Below are 27021 nucleotides of genomic sequence, written 5' to 3'. Positions count from 1 at the left end.
CGAGCGCAGTACACTCGTGTATAGTCGGGCAGGCTCGGCTACTCTCGTGCTCAAGTCCTGGACATCCAGGACGTGAGCGCGAGAGGGGCCGAGCCTGCCCGACTGTACACGAGTGTACTGTGCTCGGTATATGCTGGCGCAGTGTTCAAACTCGGTGCGGGAAAGCGGGGATCGAGCAGCAGCGGGGAGGACAGCCTAAGGACGCCGGACCCGACGAAGAGGACACCCAAAGCCGCAGACGGATGCCGGACCCGACGAAGAGGACACCCGAAGCTGCAGACGGAAGCCGGACCCGACGAAGAGGACACCCGAAGCCGCAGATGGACGCCGGACCCGACGAGGCCGCCGATGGACGCCGCGCAAGACACCAAAACTGTAAGTAGTAAAATGTAATAAAATGTTTTTTTTCCCAGGAATGTCGGGTCCACTTTAGGGGTTGGGGGCTATACGCCGGAGCGCGCAACACTCCGATAAATACGGTACTTATTTACAAAATGTACTGACAGAAACTAAAAGAAAAAAAATTCTTTCCAAATTTTTTCTCCTTTTTCTTAATTATTTTTTGTAAACAATCAAATACCCAGCAGTGTTTAAATACCAACAAAAGAAAGCTCCATTTGTGTGAATTATTTTTTTTTTTTTTTATAAAAATGTCATATGTGTACAGCGTTGTATGAATTGCGCAATTGTCATTCAAAGTCCGACAGCGCTGAAAGCTGAAAATTACCTGGGCAGGAACGGGGTGAAAGTGCCCGCTATTGAAGTGGTTAAGCTGCACATCGAAGCAAGCCCACTCGTGAGGGTATGTGTCATCCTCGGCCTGGGCTCCCGCCCCAAACGAGTTTCGCTCCACCCCCTCGGAGCTTAATCATTAAGATCCCCATAATTAAAGTGGGAGTAAACCCTTCAATTTCATAGTTACAAAACAGTTAACATTCCCGGCATTCCGGAAATGCTAGCTGTCACATTTGTTTGTGCTCTCAACCAAACTGCCAAACCATCCAATGGCTGGTTTCATAACAGGTCACATGTACAGCATCATGGCAGTTGCAGATTAAACAGAGGTCAAGATGGCCACTTCCTTGGCTGAAAACTATAGGAGGGTTTACTTCCACTTTAAGCTCCGAGGGGGCAGAACGAAACGTGTTGGGTGTGGCCCAGGCTGAGGTTGCCTCATACCATCACAAGTGGGCTTGCTTCAATGTGCGGCTCAAGGGATACTCATACTTCCACACGGTGACGTTTGGAGCGGAGACGGGCGCCCTCCCCAGCCAGCACTCACAGCAGTGAACCCTTTCCTAGCCTGAACGACTTGCACACGCGGTGTTTGGTCACACCGAAAAATTGCAATACCACATTATGGCCACTAGTTGGAGCTGATGATCATAGTAAATCACTGTATGAAATTAAAATACTGCGAAAAATTGTAACGGGTGGGTTGAATGCGTGTCACATTTATTCAACATTTTTTTTTATAGACCTGTAAGTGTTTGTGAAAACTTCCACCACAAAATTTACTCAGCCAATGAGAGGTAATGACTCCATTTTTATTTTAATAGGCCTAGAGGACTGCCTTTTAAGTGGTGGGGTTAAACGCGTTTCGTCCTGGAAGACGACTTGAGAAAACAGACCTCTTGCAAGAGAATAACAGACCTCTAAGTCTCCACACCACAAAATGTACTCAGCCAATGAGAGGTAATGACTCAATTTTTATTTTTCTCCTGCTATCAATGGCCAACACGGTACAACACTTCATCCATGTCTTTGGTGATCTCCGATCTCTTTATCAACTGTTTCTTACATGATGAAGATCAGCCATGGAGTATATCTGAGGTGTATATCAGGGTGTGCTTCTTCCCCACATGTCCAGCAACATTCATATACAAGACATTTCCCGCACTCACTAATACACCTCGAGGGTTGTGTGGGACCCCTGATGTACAGGAAGACAGGACTTCACTGAGGAACAATTCCCTCACTCAGGACAGGGAAGTGGCTTCTCCCCCGTGTGAGATCTCTGATGTGTGTTAAGATTGGACTTCTGTGAAAAACATTTCCCACACTCAGAACAGGAAAACAGCCTCTTCCCCGTGTGTAACCTTTGATGTGTGGTAAGACTGGACTTTTCTGAAAAACGTTTCCCGCACTCCAGACAGGAATACGGCTTTTCCCCTGTGTGAGATCTCTGATGTCTGTGAAGATGCCATTTAGCTGAAAAACCTTTCCCGCACTCAGGACAGGGATACAGCATCTCCCCAATGTGAGCTTTCTGATGTCTGTACAAAGCCGACTTGTCTGAAAAACTTTTTCCGCACTCAGGACAGGAATACGGCTTCTCACCCGTGTGCAATCTCTGATGTACGTCAAGATGCGATTTTTGTACAAAACATTTCCCGCACTCAGAACAGGAATACGGCTTCTCACCCGTGTGCACTCTCTGATGTGTGTAGAGATTCGACATGCTTGAAAAACATTTTCCGCAATCAGCACAAGAATACGGCTTCTCTCCTGTGTGAGACCTCTGATGTGTGACAAGATGCATTTTTTGTACAAAACATTTCCCGCACTCAGAACATGAATATGGTTTTTCCCCTGTGTGGGACCTTTGATGTGTGAGGAGATCTGATTTGTGTGCATAACATTTGCCACACTCAGCACAGGAATGCGGCTTCTCACCCGTGTGACACCTCTGATGTACGATAAGTTCAGATTTTCGTGCAAAACATTTCCTGCACTCCTGCACAGGACAGGGATACGGCTTCTCACCTGTGTGAGACCTTTTATGTGCAATAAGACTGGATTTAAAAGGGAAACACTTTCCACACTCAGTACATGAAAAGTTCTTATCTGTTCGAAGGATGGCACCGTCCCGCACAGTCTGAGGTTCCTCAGGATAAGAGGAATACGATGGTCCAGCACCGTCCCGCACAGTCTGAGGTTCCTCAGGATAAGAGGAATATGATGGTCCGGCACCGTCCCTCACAGTCTGAGGTTCCTCAGGATAAGAGGAATACGATGGTCCGGCACCATCCCGCACAGTCTGAGGTTCCTCAGGATAAGAGGAATACGATGGTCCGGCACCGTCCCGCACAGTCTGAGGTTCCTCAGGATAAGAGGAATACGATGGTCCGGCACCGTCCCGCACAGTCTGAGGTTCCTCAGGATAAGAGGAATACGATGGTCCGGCACTGTCCCGCACAGTCTGAGGTTCCTCAGGATAAGAGGAATACGATGGTCTGGCACCGTCCCGCACAGTCTGAGGTTCCTCAGGATAAGAGGAATACAATGGTCCATCTACACTGTGTGGTGCCGGATGGACATTTGAGGTAGTCGGGTTTTCTCCTGGACTATACTGTGTGATGTCCTCATCTTCTACTTTACAGTCTGGAGACAAAGTGAGACAATCCTCTGAGGTTTTCCTCATCTCCCGTCCATCTACTAAAATAGAAATACAAAGATTATTACTAGACATGAGCTGATTGGTTCCCCTAAACCAGGACTCCGCCCACATCAGGCAGCTTTGTCTCTGAGGATCTTACAGTTCCCCCCTCAATGTACCAGATCATATCTTTATTTAATGGTCCTTAGTCAGAGAGTGAGGAAACAACGAGAACTGTCTTTTATAGGAGTGACAGCAAGGAGATTAAAGGACAAGTGGGGAACCTGTCAGGATTTGAATTACCTGCTGGTGGCACTGTGGTACCCCAGGTGGAGGGTTGTAGTTCCAGTGTCCACCAGTGGTGTCTCCAGCAACTTCTAGTAATCAGTCTTCACCTGATGCTGGCTGCTGGGAGGGTATTTAGTCCCTCCTCTGCCAATACATTTTGCGTCAGTGTTTTGCTTTGCTAGTCAGATGCTGCTTGCCGTCTTTCCTGCTCCTGATCTCTTGCCCTGAATCCTGTACCCTGCACCCCGTTGCCCTATACCTGCTCCCCTGGTTCCTGACCCCAGTCCTGGTTCTCCCTTCCTTGCAACTCTGGCATTCCCCGTGACTTGTGTTCCTCGTTTTGTTTATATTTGTGTTATAGTTAGGTGGTTGGGTATTTTGTCATTCAGTATATGGTTTCTTATATCTTTATGTTTGCTGGCGTGTGGATGTCTTTGGTTTACTAATAATAAATTGACTTTACTATATTATAGCCTGGTCTCAGTTTCCTAGTGTAGCCACGCAGATCTGGCCGTCCTCGCTGCTGACCCCATGACACCAACCCCTCTATCACTCATTGTCATCTTCCCAACACAAGAAGTCCTGCACTTCCTTATTTAGTCCATGATTTAGTCATGAATAACAGAGGGGCTGAGCCCCACCAGAGGTCAGAGAGTGAGGATGGGGGGAGAACAACCAAGATTAAGACTGGACTGATCCTGAAGACCCCCATCATTGGGTTATTGACTCCTCCCCCTCATTATCACTTTCTGTTTAAGGTTCCAAAATTGGAGGATGTTATCACATTATTATCAACATGTAAAAGTCTGTGCTCCATTCAAATCATCAGATATAAAATATCTAGCTTGTAGGAAATGGGTGTAACAAAAGAGAATACATATTATGTGTATATAAAGCAGTGGGGGGAGGGGAGAGAGCAGAAATCAGGAGTATGTAATGTACAATTTAGAGTATATAGTGCAGGGGTCAGGAGTATGTAATGTACAACTTGTAAGAAAATAAATGGCTGCTCATCCAGGAATTCTGATTGCCTTTTATTGTTCAAAGTGATAACACCAAAGACACCAACACAAGGTCACGTACACGCGTTTCACACAAACATATTGTGCTTTATCCTTTGGTAATGATTAAGCACAAGATGTTTGTGTGAAACGCCTAGGTTGATCAATGCTTATAAATTGCTTCAATCTGAACCCCAGAATCTATATAAATCCAGTCTAGAGACATACAGTATATTGTGTCTGCAGCACAGAGAAGGAAGATTATCCGAGAGAAAGATGTTCTAATGTACAAGAATACAGCTCAGGAAAGTGACCAGGGGATTACAGGCTGATATCACCCAGTCCCCGCCCTACTCTGGACCAATCAGTGAGCAGTATGGGTGGAGGAATGGATTTAGTGTTAATGACCCACCTGTGCTGATCTCTGTAGGAGTGTCCTCCTCTATAAATGTCCCCGTTATTCCATCCTCCTCCATAGACTGCTGATCATCCCTCACATACGTCTCTTCTTCTTCTTCTGATTTCACCTCAAATTCTATATCGATTGGATCTCCACTCTAAACCAAGAGAATGAGAGAGAATATCATCTGTAAGATAAGAGCTTTAATATTGTGAGATCACATAAAAAAAACACACATTGTCACTGTAAGTGTATGTTCTAGATTCTCCGTCCCACCAACCTTGCAATATTGAGGCATGGTGTGATCCTCCTGTGTGGAATCCCGGGAATACAGAGGATGGGGACATCTCTCTGGTGGGTTTCTGTAGCTGGATGACTCCACCATGGTGTCCTGGTACAGATCTTTGTGTTCTTCCTCCATCACCCCATCCTCATCATCTTCCTCCTTTATCTCTTCTTTAACCTCAACTTTAGAATCTCTCAGGTTTCCACTCTGAATATATAATAAAAATGACATCAATGGTAACAATGCAGATAATGTACAGATCCTAATGATACTATCAGTGATTGTTCCTCATCTACCTGATGATGGTGGGGGATGGTGTGACCTTCCTGTGTGGAATCCCGGGAATACAGAGGACGGGGACATCTCTCTGGTGGGTTCCCATTACTGGATCCATCTGTAGGAAACACACACACTGACTGAATACATTGTTTCTATTGCCACATACACACGATCGGAAATTCCGACAAGGAAACCGTTCTGACGGAATGTTGGCTCAAACTTGTGTTGCATACACACGGTCACACAAGTCTTCTTGGAAATTCCGACCGTCAAGAACGTGGTGACGTACAACACGTACGACGAGTCAAGATCGATGAAGTTCAATAGGCAGTTCGGCTCTTCTGCTTGATTCTGAGCATGCATGTTTTTTTGTGCGTCAGAAATGCATACAGGCGAGTGGATTTTCCGATAGAAACTTTTTCCGTCAGGAAAATAGAGAACCTGCTCTCAATCTTTTGTTGGCTCACATCGGACTTTTCTTGTCGGAATTTCTGATTGTGTGTACGGGCCATTTGTGTTTATCAGATGATGGGGGATCTAGGTGGAGCCTCCGTACTGCTCTCGCCTTTACAATAAAGTCTCCTCTTACCCGGTGATGTGAGGGGCGGCTGATTCTCCATCATGACGTCCTTGTAGAGATCCTTGTGTCCTTCTAAATACTCCCACTCCTCCATGGAGAAATAGACAGTGACATCCTGACACCTTATAGGAACCTGACACACACAATGATACAGTCACCATCCAGACACACCCCTTGTCTGTTACTGGATAATGTCCCAGAATCCTCCTCACCTCTCCTGTCAGCAGCTCCATCATCTTCTTGGTGACTTCTAGAATCTTCTCCATGTTGTGTCTCTCAGGTTTTAGGGAGTCACATGGAGGCACTGTGATGGTCATATGATCACCTGACTTCACAAGAGGAAATCTCTGTATCGGAGAACCAATAGGAATATCATGTTAGAATCCCAGAATCCTCCTCACCTCTCCGGTCAGGTCTGTGTTTTATTAATAGAGATAAGAGTGATGTCATGTGACCTCCCAGAATCCTCCTCACCTCTCCGGTCAGGTCTGTGTTTTATTAATAGAGATAAGAGTGATGTCATGTGACCTCCCAGAATCCTCCTCACCTCTCCGGTCAGGTCTGTGTTTTATTAATAGAGATAAGAGTGATGTCATGTGACCTCCTAGAATCCCCCTCACCTCTCCGGTCAGGTCTGTGTTTTATTAATAGAGATAAGAGTGATGTCATGTGACCTCCCAGAATCCTCCTCACCTCTCCGGTCAGGTCTGTGTATTATTAATAGAGATAAGAGTGATGTCATGTGACCTCCCAGAATCCTCCTCACCTCTCCGGTCAGGTCTGTGTTTTATTAATAGAGATAAGAGTGATGTCATGTGACCTCCCAGAATCCTCCTCACCTCTCCGGTCAGCAGGTAGATGATCTCCAGGGTAAGGTTTAGTATCTTCTCAGTCATGTGACTCCGGTCCTCCTCCATCCTCAATCATGCAGGCATGTGATCTATACAGGTTTCTGCCTAAACAGGTAAGGGTGATAATGAGAATATACATATATACTGTATATGTGTGAAGGAAATATCAAGCTTCTCCTCTTGCAAATAATTTCCTTGCACTTAAAAGCACAAATATAGCTCTCTTGTATAATGCCAGGTTCAGCAGGCTGGAGTATCTCTTGGTAACACAGACACAAATGCTGGTATTACTGAGCTTAGCAGAGTCCTCCCTAGGAAAGCCTGCACCCTTTATTTATAGTGTCAACATGAGTAACAAAAGAAGGTGGTGGCTTCACAAAACAGCCAATCAGACATTTTGTATTCTTTGTCTGTACAAAGCCGTGTGCAAACCAACTCACTGCTACCATTGCCGCAAACCATACTTAATCATGGATCAGATACACGCTTTTTTTAGCACCTGCCTCCTGGGCCGGGCCTTTTGGCTAGGACCGGAGGAATTTTTTATTCCTGGCCGGAGGGCCTGGTCATTGTTGATCACAATGACCACTTCTTTCACTCTCCTCTTCACTATCCCTTTCCCCCACTTTATTTAATTTAAGCCTGTGTTTGTCACGTTTTTGTCTTATTTTTGTTTGTGCACGTTTTGTTCACTGTGAGATTATTAGGGTGCCGGTCCTCGGGCCAGCCCTGAACGTCTTGGGAGTGGGTGGACATGGCCTTCTGGCTTAGTCTGCCTGCTCTCATGGGGTCTCCCTTCGGGGGAGCCTCACCTAGTACTGGGAGGGTTCTGTTTCGGCAGTCCCTCCGAGGAAGTTGGGTCCGTGTCGGCTTCGGTTGCTCGGACCACAGTACCTCAGTCCCCGTCTGGAGCCTACTGTCCCGGGGGATCAGGGTTTTGGGTCCCTCTTCACAGGAGGACCACTTGACGTTGCACCCGTCTGCACGTTTTTGTGAACACTCTTTATGTGTGTGCACATTTTTTCTGCGCCGGGTGGAGTTTTTGGGTGTGTTCACACGCCATAGGCTTTTAAAAAAAAAAATGGATCAGATAACCATCATTTTCGTATAGTTATGTTATAGTTCCCGTGTACGCAGATCTGTTCGCTCTGAGTCATTTAATGCAGTCGACAAGAAGTGGCCAGTTCCTTGCTGAGGCATAAATGAACGTCCCTAAATGGAGCGAGCAAATCTGCTGTGTCCATGGGAAGGTTTTCACGCCAAGGAAGGTCTTCCACCAACGTCTGTATGTGCGAATACGCTCACATGAGCGCATTTAAGCAAAACCAACACTGGGGGACATCTGACAACATACATTTATAAAAATTTACACAGCAGAATGTTGGAAAATGTTCTGACCCTGAAGGAGTTAATCTAGGTTTGCACACTATATATGTGTGTATCGTCATCTGCTGGAGATAAAAGACGTCACAGTGACTATGGAGTAGGGATGAGCTACGAGTTTGAGTCGAACTCATGTTCGACTCGAACATTGCCTGTTCGGCGAACAATGAACAATTTAACACCCTGTTAAAGTCTATGGGAGAAATCGAAAAGTTTTAAAAACTGAAGTTTTTTCGGGAGCAGTGAATTTAATAATGCTTAAAGTGAAACAATAAAAGTGAAATATTCCTTTAAATTTTGTACCTAGGGGGGGTGTAAAGTCAGCATGTGAAAAAGAGCATTAGCTAGATTCAGAGAGACTTAGGCTGGCGTATCAGTAGATACGCCAGCCTAAGTCAGAATTTGCGTCGGCGCTAATTTAAGCGTATTCTGGTAACCAGATACGCTTAAATTAGGCTCAGATACGAGCGGCGTAAGTGTCTTGCACCCTCATATCCTAAAGTGTAATTTTTAGGCTGATCGCTAGGTGGCGCTTCCATTGCGGTCGGCGTAGAATATGTAAATCAGTAGATACGCCTATTCACAAACGTACGCCCGGCCGACGCTGTACAGATACGCCGTTTACTTAACGCATTATCAGGCCTAAAGTTATTCCATCAAATAGCTGGAATAGTTATGTTAAGTATGGCCGTCGTTCCCACGTCGAAATTCGACAATCTTACGTTGTTTGCGTAAGTCGTCCGTGAATAGGGATTTACGTCATTTACATCCACGTCGAACCCAATAGGCCCGTGCGGCGTACGTTGCCGCAATGCACACTGGGACATGTAGGCGGCTGGCGCATGCTCCGTTCCAAAAAAACATCAATCACGTCAGGTCAACCAAAATTAACATAAAACACGCCCCCTCAGCCTATTTTGAATTAGGCGTCCTTACGCCCGCCCGCTTTAGGCTACGCCGCCGTAACTTAGCAGGCAAGTACATTGTGAATCATGTACTTGCCTCGCTAACTTACGGCGGCGTAGCCTAAATGCCATAGGCTACGCCGCCGCAAGTATGCGCTCGCCATCCTGAATCTAGCTACATGTTTCCAGAACTTAGAACTGTCTCTGCACAAAGTTTCATTTCTGAAGGAAAAAAAGTAATTTAAACCGGACTCGTGGCTATAATGAATTGTCGGCTCCCGGCAATCCAGAGGGAATTCATTCAGGAAAAAAATGACGCGGGGTTCCCCCCAAATATCTATTCCAGACCCTTCAGGTCTGTTGTGGATTTTAAGGGAAAATCCACCCAAAATGTAAAAAAAAAATGGCGTGGAGTTCCCCCAAAAATCCACACCAGACCCCTTATCCGAGCACGTAACCTGGCCGGCCGCAGAAAAGAGGGGGGGACAGAGAGTGTCCCCCCCCCCCTCTCCTGAACCGTACCAGGCCACATGCCCTCAACATGGGGAGGATGTCACCATGTTGATGAGGACAAGGGCCTCATCCCCACAACCCTTGCCCGGTGGTTAAAATTAGCACTTTAGATTTCAAACGTTCGAGTCCCATAGACTTTAACAGGGGTTCTAAAGTTCACACGAACGTTTGGTGTGTTCGCAGGTTCTGGTGCTAACCGAACAGGGGGGTGTTCGGCTCCCCTGTTGGAGGAAGAGGACGGACATGACGGGGAGGGGGTTATTGAATGTAAATAGAACATAATATCTTATTACCTCTTTTGTTGTCTCTTCCAGCAATGTCTCTTCTCTACTGGGTGAAGTTTTTTGAGTGTGTTTCGATCAAAAAAAAAAAAAGTCTCCTCTCTACTTCCTCCTGACTCACCTCTCACCCGGAATTTCTTAGTAATACCTGACATCACTTCCTGTCTTTACCTGACATCACTTCCTGGTGGACAGACAGGAAGTTATGTCAAACACAGGCAGGAAGTTCCTTTCCATGCGGGAGGAAGAAGAAAGGAGACATTGCTAGAGCTGGAACTAGAGGAGGTATTGTTTTTTTTTCTTTCTTTCTAATTAGAGCTTATTTAACAAAGGTGTATTTAGAACTGCTATGAAAAATACCCTATCCCCCACACCCAATAAAAGTTCACAATACGTTAGAATAAACTGATAAGATTAAAATGTAATTAGTCAGATATTCCATCCCCATAAGTAGTGTGAGCATGCGTCGGCAAACTTGACAATAACATAATGTCTGATTTGCATTCCCACTTCGTGTTTGTTACAATCAATGTTTTATTATATATCCAGAGTGGAAACCTTGGGGATTGAAATATTGTTATTAAAGAAGAGGAGTATGGTGTGATGGAGGAGCTTTCTGAAGGACACAAGGACGTCATGATGGAGAATCAGCCGCCCCTCACATCACCGGGTAAGAGGAGACTTTATTGTAAAGGAGAGAGCAGTACGGAGGCTCCACCTAGATCCCCCATCATCTGATAAACACATAGAAACAATGTATTCAGTCAGTGTGTGTGTTTCCTACAGATGGATCCAGTAATAGAAACCCACCAGAGAGATGTCCCCGTCCTCTGTATTCCCGGGATTCCACACAGGAAGGTCGCACCATCCCCCACCATCATCAGGTAGATGAGGAACAATCACTGATAGTATCATTAGGATCTGTACATTATCTGCATTGTTACCATTGATGTCATTTTATTCTATATTCAGAGTGGAAACCTGAGAGATTCTAAAGTTGAGGTTAAAGAAGAGATAAAAGAGGAGGACGATGAGGATGGGGTGATGGAGGAAGAACACAAAGATCTGTACCAGGACACCATGGAGGAGTCATCCAGCTACAGAAACCCACCAGAGAGATGTCCCCGTTCTTTGTATTCCCGGGATTCCACACAGGAAGGTCACACCATCCCTCACCATCAGGTAGATGAGGAACAATCACTGGTAGTTCTGATTTATACACCTGCATGTTTATTACAATGATGCTTTATTATTTATCCAGAACGAAACCTTCGGGGACTATAATATTATCGTTAAAGAAGAATATAAAGAGGAGGATGAGGAGTATGGAGTGATAGAGGAGTTTTCAGAAGAACTCAAGGATATGATGGAGCCACCTAATACCAGGAACCCACCAGAGAGATGTCCCCGTCCTCTGTATTCCCGGGATTCCACACAGGAAGGTCACACCATCCCCCACCATCATCAGGTAGGTGGAGTTGAGGGTCGGGAACATAAAGTGATGGAACACTCATGTGGAGACGATGTGTGGACTCTACAAGATGATATTTTCTATGTGATCTCACGTCATAAATACTTCTATGTTACAGATGTTATTTTCTGCCATTCTGTTGGTTTAGGGTGAAGATCTGATGATCATAAAAACTGAGTGTGACGTAGAAGAGACGTATGTGAGGGATGATCAGCAATATACGGAGGAGGCTGGAATGACGAGGACATTCATAGAGGAGGACACTCCTACAGAGATCAGCACAGGTGACCCATAATATATTCTTCTCTTATCTCTGCTCTGTTACTGCTCACTGATTGGTCAGAGATATGGGACATCCACAGAGGACATCTCCTCACTCATATCGACCTGATCCAGATGGAATCTTGATGGAAGTGAACTAACCCTCTCATATCTATTGATGATGTTTTTCTATTTTTCCAGGACACACCATGGAGAAACCCTCAAAGGATCGTCTCACTTTATCTCCAGGTTGTAAAATGGAAGATGAGGACATCACAGGAGATTGTGGAGGAGAAAAGACAATGAGCTCCACTATGGAGGGCGGAGCTCACAGTGTGGATAGACCATGGAATCCCTCTGAATTAAGTGTTCCTGCACATCAGGGATCTCACGCGGCTGAGGAGACACATTCCAGTCCTGAGTATGGGGAATCTCTTGTACGGGAATATGATAGCGTACATCAGAAACTGCATGCGGGTGAGTTACTACATTCCTGTCCTGAGTGCGGCAAAAGTTTTCTCTATAAATCGGCACTGGTCAGACATCAGAGATCTCACACGGAGGAGAAGCCGTATTCCTGTACTGAGTGCGGGAAATCTTTTTCATACAAGTCCAATCTTACTGCACATCAGAGATACCACACGGGAGAGAAACCATATTCCTGTATCGAGTGCGGAAAATGTTTTACAGAGAAATCACTACTTGTAAAACATGAAAGAGTTCACACAGGAGAGAGAAGATATTCCTGCCTTGAGTGCGGGAAATGTTTTGTGTGGAAATCGGAGCTAGCTGTACATCAGAGGTCTCACACTGGTGAGAAGCCGTATTCCTGCCCTGAGTGCGGGAAATGCTATCGACAGAAACCAAACCTTGTCATACATCAGAGGTCTCACACAGCAGAGAAGCCGTATTCCTGTCCTGAGTGCGGGAAATGTTACAAGCGGAAATCGGTGCTTGTTGAACATCAGAGGTTACACACCGGGGAGAAGCCGTTCTGCTGCTCTGAGTGCGGGCAAGGTTACCCACGGAAATCAGAACTCATCATCCATCAGAGGTCTCACACGGCGGAGAAGCCGTATTCCTGCTCCGTGTGCGGGAAATGTTATAAACGCAAATCGGTACTTGACGAACATCAGAGGTCCCACACGGGGGAGAAGCCGTACTGCTGCGCAGAGTGCGGGAAATGTTATCAGCAGAAATCACAGCTTGTCATACATCAAAGGTCTCACACAGGGGAGAAGCCGTATTCATGTCTTGAGTGCGGGACACATTATCAACGGAAATCACAGCTTGTCACTCATCAGAGATTGCACACTGGGGAGAAGCCGTATTCATGTCCTGAGTGCGGGAAATGTTTTTTACAGAAATCCAGTCTTACCAGACATCAGAGGTCCCACACAGCCCTCGGGGCGTATTAGCATCCTTGTACACACAACCCTCAAGGCATATTAGCGTCCTGCATGCACAACCTTCAAGGTGTATTAAAGTTCAGGACATGTTTTCTATATGAATTATATTTTACTTCACATCAGGGATCTCATACGCCTCCATCTATGTCCCTCAAATGAAGAATATCAGCAGGAATGTTAACAACCCAGTCTTGTACAGAGTAGAGCAGTGTTTCTGTAGCACCAACTCATAAGTCATGGTTTCTCACCAAAATATCAATCCTTCTGTAGGCTTTTTGTTTGCCAGCCTACTGGTATTTCTGTACTTGGCTATAGTTTATCTAATTTATGCTGTATCCCCATTAGTGTATTTGTATTGCATGGATATCCATATCAACTGTCACAACCTTCCACCTTCTCTTCTTTTTTCATCCTCTGTCAATGTCTGCCACCACCTTCTCTATTAACCCCATTGTCCTCTTCTCCAGCCATTTTAATTTTACATTCGTCCATCCAAGAACCCTCATCCTCCACATCACAGACCCCGTTCGATTTATCTTGCTTAAACCCTTTTGAATCACATCTCATGCCGCATACACACCATCACTTTATGTGATGAAAAAAAACGACATTTTCTGTGAAGTAAAAAACAACGTTTTTGAAACTTCAATTTTCAAAGACGAAGTTGCCTACACACCATTGTTTTTCTCACAATGTTCTGGCAAAGCGAGGTTACGTTCTCACCACTTTTTCCATTGAAGCTCGCTTCATAACTAGCTTCTGGGCATGTGCGTGTGTAAAAACGACGTTTTTTGCTCCACACGGTCAATTTCTGTGAAGTAAAAAACGACGTTTTGAAAAACGACACATAAAATTGAAGCATGCTTCAATTTTTTTTTGGTAGTTTTTTACAAGACATAAAACAACGTTTTCCCCCACACACGGTCAATTAAAGTGACGTTTTTAAAAACTTCGTTTTTTTTCATCACATAAAGTGATGGTGTGTACGGGGCATAACATAGAGAACCCCCCTCCATCTTTTCTATGTCCCTTGTCGCTCTAAACAAGAGGATCAGCATGAATACAAACAGCCCAGTCTTGTGAGGAGTCAAGCCGTGTTTCTGGAACACCAACCACATCTCCAACCACAAGATCATCTTTCTTCCTCATAGAGAAGCCCCCCTCCATCTTTTCTATATCCCGTGTCGCTCTAAACAAGAGGATTGGCATGAATACAAACAGCCCAGTCTTGTGAGGAGCCAAGCCGTGTTTCCGGAACTCCAACCACAATATATCTTTTTTCTTAACTATCACTTCTAAAATAGAGAAACCCCCTCCATCTTTTCTATATCCCGTGTCTCTTTAAACAAGAGGAACAGCATGAATATTAACAGCCCAGTCTTTTGAGGAGTCAAGCCGTGTTTCTGGAACACCAACCACAAGACCATCTTTCTTCTTCACTATCACATCTAAAATAGAGAAACCCCCCTCCATCTTTTCTATGTCCCGTGTCTATCTAAACAAGAGAATTGGCCTAAATACAAACAGCCCAGTCTTATGAGGAGTCAAGCCGTGTTTCCGGAACTCAAACAACAATATATCTTTCTTCTTCACTATCACATCTAAAATAGAGAAGCCCCCCTCCATCTTTTCTATATCTCGTGTCTCTTTAAACAAGAAGATCAGCATGAATACCAACAACCCAGTCTCGTGAGGAGTCAAGCCGTGTTTCTGGAACACCGACCACAAGACCATCTTTCTTCTTCACTATCACATCTAAAATAGAGAAACCTCCTCCTCCCGTGTCTATCTAAATAAGAGGATCGGCCCGAATACAAACAGCCCAGTCTTGTGAGGAGTCAAGCCGTGTTTCTGGAACACCAACCACAAGATCAACTTTCTTCCTCACTTTCACATCACATCTAACATAGAGAAACCCCCCTTCATCTTTTCTATGTCTTGTGTCTCTTTAAACAAGAGGATCAGCATGAATACAAACAGCCCAGTCTTGTGAGGAGTCAAGCCGTGTTTCTGGAGCACCAACCACATCTCCAACCACAAAATCATCTTTCTTCCTCACATCTATCATCGAGAAGCCCCCCTCCATCTTTTCTATGTCCCATGTCTCTTTAAACAAGAGGATCGGCATGAATACCAACAACCCAGTCTCGTGAGGAGTCAAGCCGTGTTTCTGGAACACCGACCACAAGACCATCTTTCTTCTTCACTATGACATCTAACATAGAGAAACCCTCCTCCATCTTTTCTATGTCCCGTGTCTCTCCTAAACAAGAGGATCGGCATGAATACAAACAGCACAGTCTTGTGAGGAGTCAAGCCGTGTTTCTGGAACACCAACCACAAGATCAGCTTTCTTCCTCACATCTAACATAGAGAAACCCCCCTCCATCTTTTCTATGTCCCGTGTCCCTCTAAACAAGAGGATCAGCATGAATACAAACAGCCCAGTCTTGTGAGGAGTCAAGCCGTGTTTTTGGAACACCGACCACATCTCCAACCACAAGATCATCTTTCTTCCTCACATCTAACATAGAGAAATCCCCTCCATCTTTTCTATGTCCTGTGTGCCTCTAAACAAGAGGATCGGCATGGATACAAACAGCCCAGTCTTGTGAGGAATCAAGCCGTGTTTCTGGAACACCAACCACATTCTCATCACTGAAACCACCAACATCTCCCAGGTTATGGATTTTGCCTACTGACTTACTGTATATTACTTTTATCGTTGTATAGCTGTTTACTGTATTCTTATATGTATTTTATGTAACAATGTTGTTTGTAACTTAGAGATCTCCTTATCCATTGGCCATAACCTGCCCCCATTTTCTCCTCATTTCATCCTTGACTAATATCTGACCTTATCTGCTGAGCAGTTGCTGGAGTAGATGACGCAGATACCCTTCCAACCTTTAGAGTCCACTTTTGATTTTAATCAAATACCTCAACCCCTGGGGAAAGGGGGAACCACATGTGGATTTTATTGGATTATGTTTATGGAATAAATACTCGGTGAACTCGAACTTTCAGGTGTGGGTTCAAATCCTGACAGGCTGCACTTTTGGCCCTTGCCATATACAATTACCAACCCGCATGCCTGCTGATAATAAGGGTCGGACCCAGGCCTTTTTTGACATTTGTTGTTTACAAGTAAAAAAAATCAGTATTATTTGCTAGAAAATTACTTAGAACCTCCAAACATTTTATATATATATATACACTATACAGTGCCTTGCGAAAGTATTCGGCCCCCTTGAACTTTGCGACCTTTTGCCACATTTCAGGCTTCAAACATAAAGATATAAAACTGTAATTTTTTTTGAAGAATCAACAACAAGTGGGACACAATCATGAAGTGGAACGAAATGTATTGGATATTTCAAACTTTTTTAACAAATAAAAAACGGAAAAATTGGGGGTGCAAAATTATTCAGCCCCTTTCCTTTCAGTGCAGCAAACGCTCTCCAGAAGTTCAGTGAGGATCTCTGAATGATCCAATGTTGACCTAAATGACTAATGATGATAAATAGAATCCACCTGTGTGTAATCAAGTCTCTGTATAAATGCACCTGCACTGTGATAGTCTCAGAGGTCCGTTTAAAGCGCAGAGAGCATCATGAAGAACAAGGAACACACCAGGCAGGTCCGAGATACTGATTTGGATTGGGATACAAAAAGATTTCTCAAGCTTTAAACATCCCAAGGAGCACTGTGCAAGCGATAATATTGAAATGGAAGGAGTATCAGACCACTGCAAATCTACGAAGACCTGGCCGTCCCTCTAAACTTTCAGCTCATACAAGGAGAAGACTGATCAGAGATGCAGCCAATTAATATATATTTTTTTACTAGTAATGATGGTGATCAGCGATTTTTTATTGTGACTGCGACATTATGGCGGACACATTGGACACTTTTGACGCTATTTTGGGACCATTCACATGTATACAGCGATCATGACACTGGCAGTGATGTGGTTAACCACTAGGGGGCGAGGAAGGGGTTAAGTGTGTCATAGGGAGTGATTCTAACTGTGTGGGGGTGTGGCTACCAGTGACACGATGGGAGCAGTGATCAGTGTCCTGTCACTAGGCAGAACAGGGAAATGCCTTGTTTACAAAGGCACCCCCCTCCCAGTTCTGCCGTTCCGGGACACCGGCAGACATCGAGTCTGCGGGTCCCGCGGGCACGATCACGGAGACCGCGGCATGCATGTCTGCATGGCGGGCTTTTCAAAGCGACGTAGAGGTACGTTGCTTTGACCACACGAGCCATTCTGCCGACGTCTAAGTGAGTGAAGCGGTCGGCAAGTGGTTAATAAAAAAATATATATAATATATACCCCAATTTGTTTTTGTATAATATAAAATATGATGTTATGTCAAATAAATAGATACCTAACATGTCACGCTTTAAAATTGCGCGCTCTCGTGGAATGGCGCCAAACGACCGTATTGAAAAAAATCTCCATATGCTTTCAAAATTTCTATAGGTTACCTGTTTGGAGTTACAGAAGAGGTCTCGCGCTAGAATTATTGATCTCGCTCTAACGTTCGTGGCGATACCTACATATGTATGCGGGGACGCCTTATATTGTACACTTAGGCCGGGTACACACGGACAAACATGTATGGTGAAAGCGGTCCGTCGGACCGTTTTCACCATACATGTCTGCCAGAGGGCTTCTGTACGATGGTTGTACACACCATCGTACAGAAGTCCGCGCGTAAACAATACGCGGGGCGTGTCCGCGGTGTCGCCGCGTCGATGACGCGGCGACGTGGGCGGCCCGCCTTTAAAATGCTTCCACGCATGCGTCGAAGTCATTCGACGCATGCGAGGGACGGCGGGCGCCTGGACATGTACGGTAGGTCTGTACTGACGACCGTACATGTCCGAGCGGGCAGAATTCCAGCGGACTGTTTTGAAACAAGTCCAGGAATATTTGTCTGCTGGGAAAAGGCCCGGCGGGCAAATGTTTGCTGGAATTCGGCCCGCTCGCGCCCACACATGACCAAACATGTCTGCTGAAACTGGCCTGCGGGCCAGTTTCAGCAGACATGTTTGGTCGTGAGTATGGGGCCTTATAGGTAGATTCAGGTACGTTCTCGTAACTTTGCGGCGGCGTAGCTTAAGGAATTTAAGCTACGCCGCCGTAAGTTAGCGAGGCAAGTACATGATTCACAATGTACTTGCCTGCTAAGTTACGTCGGCGTAGCCTGAATCGGCGGGCGTAAGGGCGCCTAATTCAAATGCCTTTGAGGGGGGCGTGTTTTATGTTAATGGCGCTTGACCTCACGTTTTTTACGTTTTTTTTTTAACTGCGCATGCGCCGGGCACCTACATTTCCCAGTGTGCATTGCGGCTAAGTACGCCGTACGGGCCTATTGATTTCGACGTGGACGTAAACCCCGATTCACGGACGACTTACGCAAACGACGTAAAAAAATTCGAATTTCGACGCGGGAACGGCGGCCATACTTGACATTACTATCCCACTAGGGCCTAGCTCTAACTTTAGGCGGCCTATCTCTTACGTAAACTGCGTAAAAGTACTGCGTCGGCCGGGCGTACGTTCGTGAATCGGCGTATCTCCTCATTTACATATTATACGCCGACCGTAATGGAAGCGCCACCTAGCGGCCATCCGTAATATTGCAATCTAAGATAGGACGGCGCAAGCCATCCTATCTTAGATATGTTTAAGCGTATCTCTGTTTGAGCATACGCTTAAACATAGGTCGGCGTAGATTCTGAGTTAGGTCGGCTTATCTACTGATAGGCCGGCCTAACTCTTACTGAATCTACCTATAAGTGTATATACCTCCTATAAAAGAACATGTCTCATAATACCTCATTATGCCACGATTTTATTGAAATGTCTATATTAGATCCTGTGAGTGATACATTCCCATTTGACACGTCATACAGTTGTCTCTTTTGTGGTTATTTCTTAAAGAAAAAGAAAAAATAAGTTTAAAAAAATTTGAGTTCTGTCCTATCTAAATGTATTGTTCCAGCAAGGTGTGGGAATCAAGGGGTCTTTGCTCCTGAAAGGTCAGATGTCCATATATCCTGGCAGTGGCGTAACTAGAACCCTCAAGGCCCTGGTGTAAGAAACTTTAAAGGGCCCACCCTGACCCAGGCCTTCTCATCCAACATCAGTGCCTGACCTCACAAATGCACTTCTGGAAGAATGGTCAAACATCCCCACAGACACCCTCCTAAACCTTGTGGACGGCCTTCCCAGAAGAGTTGAAGCTGTTATATTTGCAAAGGGCGGGGCCAACTCAATTTTGAACCCTACGGACTAAGACTGGGATGCCATTAAAGTTCATGTGCGTGTAAAGGCAGGTGTTCCGTCAGATCAGGCGACCCGTCAACAGACATCTCAAGTCTGCAACATTTCTGCGGTGGCTCCCGCACACCCGCAAGCGCCTCGCGATCTCCCGGGAATCATCGGTGTGACGGGGAACAGCTGTGAACACTGATTTCCTTTGTATAGATCTTTAGCTGACAGCCGCTTCTCCTCTCCCTCCCGCGGCTGTCAGGTAAAAAGCTATACAGGGAGGGCGTGATCACAGCTGTTCCCCACTGCACCGATCATTCGCAGCTGTTTCCTGTGTGCTCCTCCCCTGGCCCCCTTTAGTGTCCTCCGCCCCCCTTGTTCTCCCCCAGCCCCCTCCGTGTCCTTTTCTGCCCCCTGTTCTCCCCTGGCCCCCTCCGTGTCCTTCTCCACCCCCTTTCTCCCCCAGCCCCCTCCGTGTTCTTCTCTCCCCCCTCTTCTCCCCTGACCCCCTCTGTGTCCTTCTCCGCCCCCCTGTTCTCCCCTGGCCCCCTCCGTGTCCTCTGCCCCCCCCTGTTCTTTTGGCCCCCTCCGTGTCCTTCTCTGTCCCCCTTTATCCCCCAGCCCCCTCTATATCCTTCTCTGCCACCCCCTGTTCTCTGGCCCCCTCCATGTCCTTTTCCGCCCCCCCCCCTGTTCTCCGCCTCCTCTATGTCCTTCTCCGCCCCCCCAGTCCCCTCCATGTCCTTCTCCGCCCCCCCTGTTCTCCCCCGGCCCCCCTCTGTGTCCTCCGCCCCCTCCATGTCCTTCTCCGCCCCCCCTGTTCTCCGCCTTCTCTGTGTCCTTCTCTGCCCCCTCCATGTCCTTCTCCGCTCCCCCTGGCCCCCTCCATGTCCTTCTCCACCCCCCTGTTCTCCCCCAGCCCCCTCCGTGTCCTTTTCTGCCCCCTGTTCTCCCCTGGCCCTCTCCGTGTCCTTCTCCACCAGCCCCCTCCGTGTCCTTTTCTGCCCCCTGTTCTCCCCTGGCCTCCTCCGTGTCCTTCTCCACCAGCCCCCTCTGTGTCCTTTTCTGCCCCCTGTTCTCCCCTGGCCCCCTCCGTGTCCTTCTCCACCCCCCTTTCTCCCCCAGCCCCCTCCATGTCCTTCTCTTCCTCCCCTGACCCCCTCTGTGTCCTTCTCTGCCCCCCTGTTCTCCCCTGGCCCCCTCTGTGTCCTCTGCCCCCCCCTGTTCTTTCAGGCCCCTCCGTGTCCTTCTCTGTCCCCCTTTATCCCCCAGCCCCCTCTATATCCTTCTCTGCCACCCCCTGTTCTCTGGCCCCCTCCATGTCCTTCCCCCCCCCCTGTTCTCCGCCTCCTCTATGTCCTTCTCCGCCCCCCAGTCCCCTCCATGTCCTTCACCGCCCCCCCTTTTCTCCCCTGGCCCCCCTCTGTGTCCTCCGCCCCCTGTTCTCCCCAGCCCCCTTCATGTCCTTCTCCGCCCCCCCTGTTCTCCGCCTTCTCTGTGTCCTTCTCTGCCCCCTCCATGTCCTTCTCTGCCCCCCCCTGTTCTCCCCCTGGCCCCCCCCCCACGTCCTTCTCCACCCCCCTGTTCTCCCCCCGGCCCCCTCCGTGTCTTTTTCCGCCCCCCGCTGTTCTCCCCCGGCCCCCTCCCTGTCCTTCTCTCTCTTTACGTTTCTCAGGGCTGCAGTTCCTCTGAGTTCCACAAGGTGGTGATCTCACTTCTACCATAGAGGCAGGAAATCTCTATGGAAGATAGGAAGTGATGTCAGGTACAGACAGGAAGTGATGTCAGAAATAAATAATTGTGGGAGAGCTGTGAGCCTGGAGGCAGTAGAGAGGGGATATTGCTCGAAGTGGCAGCAGAGGAGGTAATAAGATCTTATTTTCTATTTACACCCAGTTCCCCCCCCCGTCATGTCCGTCCTCTTCCTCCATAGTCACTGTGACGTCTTTTATCTCCAGAAGATGGAGGTGTAAGGATGCAAGTTGCAAGCAGATACACTAATGCCGTGTACGCACGATCAGATTTTCCGACAACAAATGTTTGATGGCAGCTTTTTGTCGGAAATTCCGACCGTGTGTAGGCCCCATAGGACATTTTCTGTTGGAATTTCCGACAACAAAAATTTGAGAGCTGGTTCTCAAATTTTCCGACAACAAAATACGTTCTCGTAAATTCCGAGCGTGTGTAGACAATTCCAAAGCACAGAATTCCACGCATGCTCGGAATCAAGTACGAGACAAAAGCGCTCGTTCTGGTAAAACTAGTGTTCGTAATGGAGATGGCACATTCGTCACGTTGTAACGGACTGAAGAGCACGAAGCTGAAAAACGCGCATCGCCTCTCACCAAACTTCCACTAACAGGAGCTTAGCAGAAGGAGCCCAAAGGGTGGCACACTTGGTATGGAACTACCCTTTTATAGTGCCGTCGTACGTGTAGTAGGTGAACGCGTTCTTGACGTTCGCAATTTCTGACAACATTTGTGCGACCGTGTGTATGCAAGACAAGTTTGAGCCAACATCCGTCATCTACGGTTTTGTTGTCGGAATGTCTGATCGTCTATGCGCGGCATTAGAGTCACTGGGGACAGGCTGGAAGACACTGGGGGTACAGAGATCACACTGGGAGATGCTTGCAATCAGACACTAGGGACAAGGGGGATCCGACTACAGGATCACTAGGAATATTAGAGTCACTAGAAGTCTCTCAGAACGTAAAACTGGGAGTCTGGCCCTGGGAATTCTGGGACATTATCCAGTAACAGACAAGGGGTGTGTGTGGGTGGTGACTGTATCATTGTGTGTGTCAGGTTCCTATAAGGTGTCAGGATGTCACTGTCTATTTCTCCATGGAGGAGTGGGAGTATTTAGAAGGACACAAGGATCTCTACAAGGACGTCATGATGGACAATCAGCCGCCCCTCACATCACCGGGTAAGAGGAGACTTTATTGTAAAGGAGAGAGCAGTACGGAGGCTCCACCTAGATCCCCCATCATCTGATAAACACATAGAAACAATGTATTCAGTCAGTGTGTGTGTTTCCTACAGATGGATCCAGTAATGGGAACCCACCAGAGAGATGTCCCCGTCCTCTGTATTCCCGGGATTCCACACAGGAAGGTCACACCATCCCCCACCATCATCAGGTAGATGAGGAACAATCACTGATAGTTACGACAAACATGTTTGTTGCAATAAATGTTTTATTATTTATCCAGAATGAAAACTTTGGGGATTATAATATTGTTGTTAAAGAAGAGGATGAGGAGTATGGAGTAATTGAGGAGTTTTCTGAAGGAAACAAGGATATGATGTCACCTAATACCAGGAACCCACCAGAGAGATGTCCCCGTCCTCTGTACTCCCGGGATTCCACACAGGAAGGTCACACCATCCCCCACCATCATCAGGTAGGTGAAGTTGAGGGTCGGGAACATAAAGTGATTGAACACTCTGACATGTGGAGATGATGTGTGGACTCTACAAGATGATATTTTCTATGTGATCTCACATCATAAATACTTCTATGTTACAGATGTTATTTTCTGCCATTCTGTTGGTTTAGGGTGAAGATCTGATGATCATAAAAACTGAGTGTGACGTAGAAGAGACGTATGTGAGGGATGATCAGCAATATACGGAGGAGGCTGGAATGACGAGGACATTCATAGAGGAGGACACTCCTACAGAGATCAGCACAGGTGACCCATAATATATTCTTCTCTTCTCTCTGCTCTGTTACTGCTCACTGATTGGTCCAGAGTAGGGTGGGAGCTGAGTGATATCAGCCAATAATTTTATCGATAATGACCACCTGCATATTAGATCTTTTTTTATCTCAGATAACCCCTATTAACTTTAATTCAGACTCTATTTATGTATTAAAACTTGATTTATACAGATTCTGGAGCTAAACTTGCAGTCTACGTTGGACATAAGTTACAGGAAGGCGAGGTATCACCAAAAAAAACCCGACTTCAAAAAGTTGTGTTCCTTGTGAAGTAATAACAATCGGGACCAATGTTCTTAACAAAGGATAAATACCATTTTCTCTTTGGTTTATTCACAGGAAAAATAAGGAGGGAAGTGACCTTGTGCTTGTCAGAAAACGGGGTCCAAAGCAGACTTGAAAAGCGTCATATAACATTTACACCCATGAGTCCTCAGGGAGCTTAGTTCAGTGATAGCCAACAATTTACCGGGGCCTGACTGTTTACACCAGGGGTAGGCAACCTTGGCCCTCCAGGTGTACCTCTGCCTCTAGGATTCCTGCCTGTGATTGTTAGGGTCTTGCAATGTCTCATGGGATTTGTAGCTTAAAAACAGCTGAAGGGCCGAGGTTGCCTACCTCTGGTTTACACTCAAAGGTCCTCAGGAAGCTTAGTTCAATGATGGCCAACAATTAACCAGGGCCTGATGGTTTACACCTATGGGTTCTCAGGAAGCTTAGTTCAGTTATAGCCAACAATTTACCTGGGCCTGATGGTTTACACCAGGGGTAGGCAACCTTGACCCTCCAGCTGTGGTGAAACTACAAATCCCATCATGACAGAAAATGGGGGGCCAAAGCACAACTGAAAAGCGTCATATAACATTTACACCCATGAGTCCTCAGGGAGCTTAGTTCAGTGATAGCCAACAATTTACCTGGGCCTGACTGTTTACACCAGGGGTAGGCAACCTTGGCCCTCCAGCTGTACCTCTGCCTCTAGGAGTCATGCCTGTGATGATTAGGGTCTTGCAATGTCTCATGGGATTTGTAGCTTAAAAACAGCTGAACGGCCAAGGTTGCCTACCTCTGGTTTACACCCAAAGGTCCTCAGGCAGCTTAGTTCAGTGATAGTCAACAATTAACCAGGGCCTGATGGTTTACACCCATGGGTCCTCAGGAAGCTTAGTTCAGTGATAGTCAACAATTAACCAGGGCCTGATGGTTTACACCCATGGGTCCTCAGGAAGCTTAGTTCAGTGATAGTCAACAATTTATTTGGGCCTGATGGTTTACACCAGGGGTAGGCAACCTTGACCCTCCAGCTGTGGTGAAACTACAAATCCCATCATGTCAGAAAACGGGGTCCAAAGCACACTTGAAAAGCGTCATATAACATTTACACCCATGAGTCCTCAGGGAGCTTAGTTCAGTGATAGCCAACAATTTACCTGGGCCTGACTGTTTACACCAGGGTTGGGCAACCTTGGCCCTCCAGGTGTACCTCTGCCTCTGGGAGCCATGCCTGTGATTGTTAGGGTCTTGCAATGTCTCATGGGATTTTTAGTTTAAAGACAGCTGGAGGGCCGGGGTTGCCTACCCCTGGTTTACACCCATAGGTCCCCATGAAGCTTAGTTTAGTGATGGCCAACAATTCACCAGGGCCTAAAGGTTTACACCCATAGGTCCTCAGGGAGCTTAGTTCAATGATAGCCAACAATTCACCAGGGCCTCGTGGTTTACACCTATGTGTCCTCAGGGAGCTTAGTTCAGTGATAGCCAACAATTCACCAGGGCCTGATGGTTTACACCCATGAGTCTTCAGGAAGCTTAGTTAAATGATAGCCAACAATTAACCAGGGCCTGATGGTTTACACCAACGGGTCCTCAGGAAGCTTAGTTCAATGATGCCAACAATTCTCCAGGGCCTGATGGTTTACACCCATGTGTCCTCGGGGAGCTTAGTTCAATAATAGTCAACAATTAACCATTCCTGTATATTGCTACTGATACATTGCAGTTTGTGGAACTGCAGAGGGTCGAGTGTAAGCCCACCTGTTTTCACTGTGATTTGAATAGACCAAAGAGTAATTTTTAGGCCATGATGAGGGTCAAGGTGGACTTCATGCAAAATAAAAAAAATTGGGTTCCAAACCTAACTCTCTCATATCTATTGATGATCTTTTTCTTTTTTTTTCCAGGACACGCCATGGAGAAACCCTCAAAGGATCGTCTCACTTTATCTCCAGGTTGTAAAATGGAAGATGAGGACATCACAGGAGATTGTGGAGGAGAAAAGACAATGAGCTCCACTATGGATGGAGGACTTCACAGTGTGGATAGGCCATGTAATCCCTCCGACTCTGAGCAACCTCGTACTGTGGGGGATGGTGCCGGGATTCAGGGGTGGAAAAAATGTTCCTGCACTGAATGTGGGGAAAGTTTTAGCTCAGAAATAAGTCTTACTGTCCATCAGAGATATCACACGGGGGAGAAGACTCATTCCTGTTCTGAGTGCGGGAGAGGTTTTTTCCATAAAGCTTCACTGGTCAGACATCAGAGATCTGTCCATCTTTCCAAAGGGGAGAAGACGTATTCCTGCCCTGAGTGCGGAAAATGTTTTTCACGAAAGTCCTATTTTTCTGCCCATCAGAGATTACACACGGGTGAGGCGCTACATTCCTGCCCAGAGTGTGGGAAAGGTTTTATCCATAAATCCGAACTGGTCACACATCGGAGGTCCCACACGGGGGAGAAGCCGTATTCGTGTTCGGAGTGTGGGAAATGTTTTTCCCGGAAATCCAATCACGCTGCACATCAGAGATGCCACACAAAGGAGAAGCCGTATCCTTGCTCTGAGTGCGAGAAATGTTTTGTATGGAAAACGGATCTCGATCGGCATCTGAGGACTCACACAGGCGAGAAGCCGTACTCCTGTCCCGAGTGCGGGAAACGTTTTTTACGTAAATCCCGTCTCGATGGGCATTTGAAGTACCACACTGGAGAGAAGCCGTATTCCTGCCCCGAGTGCGAGAAATGTTTTGTGTTGAAAACCGATCTCGATAGACATTTGAGGTCTCACACGGGGGAGAAGCCGTACTCCTGTACTGAGTGCGGGAAACGTTTTTCGCAGAAAGCCCATCTTTACAGTCATCATAAATCCCACACAACCCTTAAAACACATTAGGGACTAGATTCAGCAACAAGATACGGCGGCGTATCTCCAGATACGCCGCCGTAATTTCAAATCTGCGCCGTCGTATCTTTACGCAGATTCTCAAAGGCAGATACGTTTAAAAAATAGGCTTCCTCCGCCGACGTATAATTGTGTGCAATTTTACTCTGGCCGCTAGGTGGCGCTTCCGTTGTTTTCGGCGTAGAATATGCAAATGACCTAGATACGCCGATTCACACATTTTCGTACGCCCAGCCCTAATTTTTTACGTTGTTTACATTAGGCTTTTTCGGCGTAAGGTTACTCCTGGAGGCGCACGCAATGTTAAGTATGGCCATCCTTCCCGCGTCGAAATTTGAATTTTTTACGTCGTTTGCGTAAGTCGTTCGCGAATAGGGCTGGACGTAATTTACGTTCACGTCGAAACCAATACGTCCTTGCGGCGTACTTTGGAGCAATGCACACTGGGATATGTACACGGACGGCGCATGCGCCGTTCGTTAAAAAACGTCAATCACGTCGGGTCACCTAGAATTTTACATAAAACACGCCCCCCTCATCTGC

At 46.6% G+C, this 27021-nt stretch overlaps 3 protein-coding genes across 3 annotated transcripts in view; 2 read left to right on the top strand and 1 right to left on the bottom strand.

The window, feature by feature from the left end:
* The window catches only part of LOC120909614 (zinc finger protein OZF-like), a 713034-nt gene that overhangs the window by 292541 nt on the left and 393472 nt on the right, over nucleotides 1-27021 (top strand). The gene's annotated exons all lie outside the window — the stretch shown is intronic.
* Nucleotides 1753-5366, bottom strand: LOC120909814 (gastrula zinc finger protein XlCGF17.1-like). The gene is made up of 3 exons (XM_040321543.1): nucleotides 5305-5366; nucleotides 2008-2936; nucleotides 1753-1790 (listed from the first exon to the last, which is right to left on the bottom strand). The coding sequence occupies exons 1-3, from the start codon at nucleotides 5364-5366 to the stop codon at nucleotides 1753-1755; spliced, it is 1029 nt and encodes a 342-aa protein (XP_040177477.1).
* On the top strand, nucleotides 12009-13882 carry LOC120909628 (zinc finger protein OZF-like). Its single transcript, XM_040321384.1, has one exon. It carries the CDS (start codon nucleotides 12088-12090, stop codon nucleotides 13294-13296), a length of 1209 nt encoding a protein of 402 aa, XP_040177318.1. The 5' UTR covers nucleotides 12009-12087; the 3' UTR covers nucleotides 13297-13882.

This window comes from Rana temporaria, chromosome 8, assembly GCF_905171775.1.
Source record: "Rana temporaria chromosome 8, aRanTem1.1, whole genome shotgun sequence".
Classification (NCBI taxonomy): Eukaryota; Metazoa; Chordata; class Amphibia; order Anura; family Ranidae; genus Rana; species Rana temporaria.
This window is presented reverse-complemented; position numbering and strand designations above follow the sequence as displayed.

Coding starts and splice junctions, on each gene's coding strand:
- LOC120909814 (XM_040321543.1), bottom strand. CDS start 5,366: ATGCCTCAATATTGCAAGGTTGGTGGGACGGAGAATCTAGAACATACA. Junction 2,937..5,304: donor CATACACTTACAGTGACAAT/GTGTGTTTTTTT, acceptor TCCTGAGGAACC/TCAGACTGTGCGGGACGGTG. Junction 1,791..2,007: donor CACACATCAGAGATCTCACA/CGGGGGAGAAGC, acceptor TGTAAGAAACAG/TTGATAAAGAGATCGGAGAT.
- LOC120909628 (XM_040321384.1), top strand. CDS start 12,088: ATGGAGAAACCCTCAAAGGATCGTCTCACTTTATCTCCAGGTTGTAAA.